Source organism: Vipera berus (assembly GCF_964194415.1).
Source record: "Vipera berus genome assembly, chromosome: 2".
NCBI lineage: Eukaryota > Metazoa > Chordata > Lepidosauria > Squamata > Viperidae > Vipera > Vipera berus.
Genome location: NC_138203.1, coordinates 159275838 through 159284427, shown reverse-complemented (window position 1 = coordinate 159284427; position 8590 = coordinate 159275838). Strand labels below are relative to the sequence as shown.

General features: G+C 40.0%; 1 protein-coding gene across 4 annotated transcripts in view; it reads left to right on the top strand.

Moving 5' to 3' along the window:
- SLC39A11 (solute carrier family 39 member 11) overlaps positions 1-8590 on the top strand; it is a 383748-nt gene that overhangs the window by 118802 nt on the left and 256356 nt on the right. For 3 of the 4 annotated variants that reach the window (XM_081321875.1, XM_081321874.1, XM_081321876.1), the window contains exon 5: positions 3385-3529. In XM_081321875.1, coding sequence (XP_081178001.1) covers positions 3385-3529 — 145 coding nt within the window. The remainder of the gene's footprint in view (positions 1-3384; positions 3530-8590) is intronic. The other variant, XM_081321877.1, reaches the window with a different exon arrangement.

Below are 8590 nucleotides of genomic sequence, written 5' to 3'. Positions count from 1 at the left end.
AACTGGCTTTCTGGTTTGCTCTTCAAAACCACTGCTTCCAAAATGGCCAATTTCCCATATCTGTTTCTGATAATTCCGATCAACCAGATGAGCTAGGGATAGATAAGACATTTCATTTGTGGCAAACTGGCACTTTGGGGTTGTTCATTCATGGAACAGAATATATATTTCAGACTGTTTTGTTCCTGGCAGAATCAGAAATTCAACTGTTTCAGGTAGAAAAGTTTCTGAAGTAGCTGCTGTGGTTAAGTAGTTTTTATGACTGTCTCTTGCAACTGGAGTTTTTGACAAGTTGAAACAAGTTGCTATTTCATTCTTGTGGGGAAGTTGGATTTGATGTGATGGGAGAACACCAAATATCCTTCCATATGCAGATGTAATGTTGAGGGGAGGGCATCAAGTTTAGTTCTCTCCTTGTCATTTTAGTTCTCTATATCAAATACATAAGAAACCCGCAGCCCCTAGATCGCAGTTGCAGCCACAGATCCATTTTTCATAGTCCCTTGAGCTCTCCCAAGTTCATATTATTGTAAATTGGTGACAAGCCACTGCATAATGGTGTTATGAACACACATTTCTATTCCATCCCTTTATATATAAGCAATTCCTTATTGGTTTGGAAATAAATATCTCTCAAACAGAAGAAAAATATTTCTTTACACTTTCAAACTTCTCAAGAGTACAGGTGAATGTACCCTGTAAACTTGCATATGAAATGCATATTTTTCTTTAAAAGAAATTTCAGAATAACCTATGAAGTCATGTGAATGCCTAGAACATCTGGAAAATGAGCAGAAGTAGAGCACACTGAAAGAAATCTGTTATAGTCAAGTTAATTCATTATCTAGGAATGAACGAATGAGTGAATGAATGAAATGAAAAGAAAAGGAACCCCCCGCCCAAAGAAGTCCTGTTCCAAAAAGTAACTCCTTCTATATCTTCCTTATATTGTACTGATCTTTTTGCTGGGTTTTGTTCCAGAACATCTATTTTATGGGGCCAAAATAGCATTACTTAACAATGTATTTAGAATTTTTCCAGTGAATGGTTTTGCATGATTTGGGTATCGCAAAAACTGTGAAATTAGCTAAGAAGGGGATGAAAAAATGAATGTGTTCCAGGTCAGAAGGCATCCATTATTCCATAATAGAACTGCAGACAGATGTCTCCTATTACACATATATAATGTTAAGGTTCATTGGATATTATATTTCATATCTACTCGTCCTTTACTAATCATTTATAATTATGACATGAAACATTTATCATAGTATTGTGATTATTCAGGCCATTTCTATTAAAAAAAAATCAAATGGTAAAATAGAAGCTAGAGCCAGATAGTGAATAAATAAGTTACAGGTATCATAATGACTGATTGATACGCTCTAATAGCCTGGTAGTCTTCAGCCCTGGAATATGAATAGGCAAAGACTTACATTTTATAGAACTTAAGTTCTTTTGTATAAAAAGCCATCTTTTATCATTCAAGTACATGGTCATTTAATTTTAATTTAATTTTATTTTATTAGATTTATATACCGCCCTTTCCCAAAGGACTCAAGGCGGTTTACAGGGTATTTAAAATCAGCAATACAAAATACAAAAGTTAAAAAACAATTAAAAAAGATTAAATTATCCCTTAAAATAAAAACCCGTTAAAAATTCTCAGCCTGGGCCGGAGAGCTCAAAGAGCCAGGTCTTCAGGTCCCGGCGGAATGAACGAAGGTCAGGGGCAGTCCTAAGTTCCACGGGCAGCTGGTTCCAGAGGGCAGGCGCACCCACAGAGAAGGCCCTCCCCCTGGGTGTTATCCGCCGGCAATCTTTTACCGGCGGCACCCTGAGGAGACCCTCCCTGTGTGAGCGCACTGGACGAAGGGAACTTGATGCTGGCAGCAGGTGTTCCCTCAAATATCCCGGACCCAAGCCATTTAGGGCTTTATAGGTCATCACCAGCACCTTGAATCTCACCCGGAGGGCAACCGGAAGCCAATGCAGCTCGCGGAGTAGAGGTGTTACATGGGAGTATTGGGAAACCCCCATCACAACTCGTGCGGCCGCATTCTGCACCAGTTGAAGCCTCCGAGTGGTCCTCAAGGGCAGCCCCATGTAGAGAGCGTTGCAGTAGTCTAAACGGGAGGTCACGAGCGCATGAGTGACTGTGCGTAGGGCATCTCGGTCCAGGTAGGGTCGCAACTGGCGCACCAGGCGAACCTGGGCAAAAGCCCCCCTGGTCACGGCACCTATATGGTCTTCAAAATTAAGCCGTGAATCCAGGAGGACGCCCAAGTTGCGAGCCCTATCAACGGGGGGTAACACCTCACCCCCCATCGTTAAAGGTGGAATGGACTGGTTAGTCCGAGATGCCGATATGCACAGCCACTCAGTCTTGGCAGGATTGAGACGAAGCCTGTTTCTCCCCATCCACACCTGGACTGCCTCCAGGCAACGGGACATCACGGCGAGGGCATCGCTGGGTTGGTTCGGGGTGGAAAGAAAAAGTTGGGTATCATCAGCATACTGATGATACCCCACCCCGAAACCACGAATGACCTCACCCAGCGGCTTCATGTAGATGTTGAACAGGAGGGGCGAGAGAACCGACCCCTGAGGAACTCCACAAACGAGAGGCCTCGGGGTGGATCTCTGCCCTCCTGTCAACACCGACTGTGAGCAGCCGACTGACTAGACCACTGGCAACAGAAATATAGAGGCTATCATACCATGGGGAAACCGTTAGTGGGTTTTTACAGAGATGATGGTTTCTCTGATCTCAGATGCCCACACATTTGTGTTTTATGAACTCCCTTGGGATTTTTCAGGGGCATTATCTGCTCAGGAGACCAAGATGCCCCAGAATCCTTTCTTTGTAAATAACTTTCAATATGATTTCAACCCAGTGTGCTACTCAATTTGGCTCCAGGGCATTCAAAACCCATATCCTACTAGGATGTTCAAGGAAGAATCAATATAAAGTGGCAAGTAATTTTTAAAAATTAGGTAGTGCAGTATAAATGAATATAACCAATATTATATTTTGTGAATTCAATGTAGCCTCAGCTGTTAGATAAATGTCATATTCAGACTACTGTCTATTGTATAAAGATATTATGTTCACATGACGTTTGGCACTGATGCTACAAAGCATATTTCTCTGACAGCACCTGTTCCCTGTATGCCCATAGTTTCTTAAACAAAGTAATATATAATTTTGGCAACAGCAAAGCTAGTTGAAACATCAGATATAAAAAATATATTAAGGTTCACTCTGCTTGGATATAGACACATATGTCAGATTAATTCTGGAAGAACATCACATAAAATTGGGCTGTATTGCATTACAAAAAGAAACAAAATATGCATTTTGGTTTGTTTTCTGTCTTTCAGGATATCAATGTATCTCCTCAAACATCACTGGCTTTAAGTTACGATACAAAAGTGAGTAAGGAGAAATATGAACAGCAGGCAACGGATCATCGGGAGTATGAAAATGAACTGTCCATCCGGATAGGTAGAACAGCTTTACATTCAGGCAAGCATCCTGTCATATACCATCAAGTTAATACGATCGTAGTGTGCATATGTCTGTGTATGTGCATATACACATCCTACATGGGTGTATGTCACTGGAAAAAAATAAGAAAATGGATAGCTTCTTTCTTTGGTATTTTTCATCTTCTAAATTTCTACCCTAGATCCTAATATTTGCATGCCATATTAACTGTTTACAATGCTCTTTGCTTTGGAACGTGGCTGTCCTATTTGGAATGACGAATCCTAATTCTTTGATATTCATGTTGGCTCTCTGTGGATTCAGTGAATTCCTTGTCTGTTTCCTCTATGACTTCCTTCACTTGGCCAGGTTGGAAGTTACTTATCAGCTGGTGGAATAGTGAAGTATGCTAACTATCTACTCTTAAGCAAAGGTAGAAGCCCTCTTCCTTAGTAATTCTTATCAAGATAATAGTTTCCCTGTTGCTGAGAGATTTAGGGAGAATTATCCTAATTCTAGTCCTAATCAGTAAGAACAGGCTTGGGTTCACTGGCCCTAGTGCTTTCATGCCCAGTGCATTGATTTTCTCTGCCCATTAAATAGCTCTTTGGCAAGCTGGGAAGGGCATAATACCCCATTTGGCATAAAGGTGGAGGCAAGAATGGATGTCCTTAGATTCTTTCCTGGAATTCAAGCTGTTGAAAGCTGGGATACATTATCATTTTGTAGGTCTGGTTTGGGACCTCAGTGGGACCACTCCATTAGATTAAAAAAGCCAGGGACACAAAAATAAGAATAGAAATTATTCTTTGGAGTCTTCCTGTAAACACAGAAAAATACATTGAAATGGTTTTAAAAATGCCTATTAAGGCCCTACAGGTATTTAGTATTTATGGAAAACGTGATTTACAAATTTGAAGAATATACATTTAAAAGTGCAGAAAAAAATGAAAGTTTTTAAAATAAATCTAAAATTGTTCAGTAAACACTTATGAAAACCCAATGTTTGTGGAATGTTCATAGAAATGGACTGTCTTTATATCACAAAGAATAGTACAAGTTAGATAGTACACAATCTTTTCTACCACAAAAGATAGTACAATTAGTCTTTTGTATCACAAAAGATAGTACAAGTTAGATAGATTCTATTGTATGGTTCTGTATTTCCAGTTTATATAAAACTTTCACATAGAATTCTAATACTCCGCAATATTTTCCTTTCCGTATTTGCTGGACATCATACAGATACAAATGTATTGGCTTGTTTGTTTGCTAAGGTGAATATTGATTACAAGAACCAATTCTACATAGTAGTGGTAACTTTAAACCCAGAAACCATCTTTTTAAAGAATTGCTTCAATATTTTATTTTCATGAGTCACATAAGAATATTTGGATTTTTTTTTAAATGAGGAATCTCTTTTAAGGCAGTTTAAGTTGATTTAAGGGAGTGTTTATCCCATCACAAAGAATGATGAAAATAAAATAAAACTTGATTGAATTGCAAATTGTGAGAATTCAGAAGACAGTTCAATCAGCTTTCTTGGGTTTCCAGGAATTGAAGAGCATTTATTTTCCATAAATTAAACAAGTAAACCAAAACCCATCATCTTCCCTAGCATCTTTAGCCTGTTGGTATTCATATCAGAGTTTTATTTGTCAATAAGTGTTACGAAAATTATTGGGGGAACTTTTTCCCTACTATGGATTGTTTACATTTCTCTCTGCCAGAGAAAAAAGATTGCTTTTTTTCCTGTCTTGTATTTTAATATGTGAAAAAGATACAAATTGGGATTGGTATGCTTTCTTTCTTCGGAGACATGTTGCGTTCTGGCCTGTAGGGATGAACACTGTGCATAAATGCAATGTATCATGACTGGCAAGGAGGGCAAAGACAAAATACTAACCATACGTTCACTAAGTTTCTAGTATTTCTAAAAGTTGCAGTATGTTTATGTCTACTTTCTTTGAGCACTCTTGGAATTCTAATAGTCCATAGTGGTCTGCAAATATTTGTCACAACATGGAAATGCAAATGAGCAAACACAATCCAATCCTTACGTTCTTGCATGTGAATGAAACAGTATTTAATTACTCCCAAGGGAATTTGTCAGAGAGTCAGGCTTCCAGGAATTCTCTAGAATTGTTGGACTTGACTTGGTGTAGGATGGTCACTGTTTCCAAATTGAAACGATGGTTAAGTCTGACCATGTGTTGTGAAATTAAGGAGTTTTCATCATGTCTTCTGACGGTTAGTTGGTATTCATAGAGGTGTTCTGCTAGTCTTCCGCCTGTTTGCCTTATGTAGTAGCTGTTGCTGTAGACTTTTCATGGCAGTCTAACAAATTGGCCATTGATCGATACATAGACAAATAATTTTGACATATACAAAAGAGAAAATCAGCTAGCCAAAATAGGATCAAAACGATCAAGACATCTTCCCACCAGCCATCAACACCCAGATGAGCCTAGATTGACACCAAGATTAACATCAGACCAGCAATCAAGAAATAAATAATACCCTAGTCAATCTTAACAGTAAACAATCAAACCAAAGGACCACCAGGACCACCCCCACGAAGACTGACAGGGAAGCCCCTAGAATAGAAACTGAGAGCAAACCCCACTCCTTACTAGCACAGGTGATGTTACCTAGTTTGGGCAATGAAATATCTGCAAGAAAACAACTAATTCTCCTGTACGCGTGAAAATAATACATGGAAGAACTAAAATATCAGTTTATAAGTCAAATCGCCTACAAAATTCCACTACGCCATTTTGCAGTTCTTGGCCACCCTAAGGTTGTCCACCTCTTCATTTTTGTGTGAACTGAGGAGGGACTTGTCTGAGACATTTACTCGAGTCAGTTTCTTGGTTGACTACCTTTGTCTTGGTAGTGGCTCCTCCTCCTGTCCTTCAAGGCTATTCCCAATCTCTGGCTTTGGGGTTTCTCCATGCATTCTTTTCATCAGTGGGGGATGTGAGGAAATCCATCTGTAGGTATCTAGCATTGTATCTCTATGGAGACGCAGAAATCTATCATTATGTGTCACAAAATCTGGAAAAGCATCATCATCATCATCATCATCATAAAAAAAATAAAGTTGGGAGGTACCTTGGAGGTCATCTAGTCCAACCCCCTGCTCAGGCAGGAAACCCTATACCACTTCTGTCAAATGGCTGTCCAGTCTCTTCTTAAAAACTTCCAGTGTTGGAGCATTCACCACTTCTGGAGGCAGGTTCTTCCACTGGTTAATTGTTCTGACTGTCAAGAAGCTTCTCCTTAGTCCTAGGTTGCTTCTCTCCTTGATTTGTTTCCATCCGTTGCTTCTTGTCCTGCCTTCAGGCGCTTTGGAGAATAGCTTGACTCCCTCTTCTTTGTGGCAGCCCCTGAGATATTGGAAGACTGCTATCATGCTTCTCTTCATTAAACTAATCATCTTTGTTATACTATAAGACCAACAATGGAAAAAAAATCATGGATTGGCTGGCTCCCTGCCTCAGCTCAAAATCTAAAATATAATGCTCAGGATAAACTAACAAGAAAAACAAACTGAGAAATGGCAAGGATGAATTGAACAAACATATTAAATTCTTGAGTTTAGACTGTCTGATATTTCTTTACAAGGATGCTTGTGAAGTAGCATCCAATCAGGCCAGTAAAAATATAAATATATAAAGTTTTCACCTTATGATGGATTCTGGTACGCACTGTAGAACTACTGGTGCAAGATTACATATTCCTATTTTGTTCTTATGAAAGGTTGGCAGGTAATCTTGCTTGATGCTGGAGCATAAAAAGCCATTGGGAGGGAATATATTTCAGAGTTTGAAAATATTTTTTAGGCCTATAACAGGCAGAATAATGTAAGTTTCAACTGATAGGAAGTGCAAAGAGAGAAAATGTTTGTTTTGGAAAAATCCCTCTGGACACACACACACACACACACACACACACACACAGACACACACACACCTAGAACTAAGGAGAAACAACCTGCCTCCAGAAGTTGTGAATGCTCCAACACTGGAATGACTGGAAGTTTTTAAGAAGAGACTGGACGACCATTTGTCTGAAATGGTATAGGGTTTCCTGCCTGAGCAGGGGGTTGGACTAGAAGACTTCCAAGGTCCCTTCCAACTCTATTATTGTTATTGTTACCGTTACCATTATTAATACACCATTTGCATATTCAATAGCTAGTTAGCATGTAGTTTAACATACATGATTTAGCAGTTTACATTTAAATAATGTTTGATTAACTTGGGCTTTATCAGAACATGCTCTCACTATACACTCCATATCAGCAGGTTCTAGCTGGTGTTGAGATTTGTGGAGTTAGAACTTTTGAGGTTAGCTAGCATTTCCCTTTGTGACTGGGTGAGTAGCTTGCTTGACTTAAGAATGTATATTAAATAATATAGTATAATAACTAAAAGCCTAAAAAATGGCAACTTGTCACCCACTTGTCCTGTTCCAGCAGGCTGGCCTGGCATGATAACGTTAATTGGGGTCCCAGTTTGTGTTCATTAGTGTTTCTTATTATTTTATTGTTCGGTCTGTATACCTTCCTTCCTCTGTACACCGCCCCGAGTCCCTCGGGAGAAGGGCGGTTTATAAAAACTAATAAATAAATAAATAAATAAATAAAATGCAAGTCAAATAGAAACTCCAGCTGTTGCCTCAGCTATCTAGTTGCCACATCAGGAGGACCTTTTTTTAGGGGATCAGAGGCTCTACCTGGTGTTGTGATTCAGGGTCAGCCTGTGGGTTCGGCAGTTGGGTCGGATGACTCAGAGGAGGAGGAGGGGGGTGTTGAAGACCTTGCTGAGGGGGTTGAAGATCTTGCTGATGAGAGCCCTCAGCCAGGCCCCTCCCACTTGGTCACCACGGAGACCCAGCTGTGTGAGCCTGACAGTGTGGATGAAGATGACCCACAGCTGGCCCTGTTCAAGGACGCCCGATGCAGGAGGCAGTCAATTAGGAGTAAACAGATGAAGGCAATGGGGCTTCTCGGAAGGAGGCAGAGAGAAGCCACGCCCTGAACTCTATATAAGGGGAATGTGTGGGGAGGGCTGGTTTGCTGAAGGCAACCGCTTG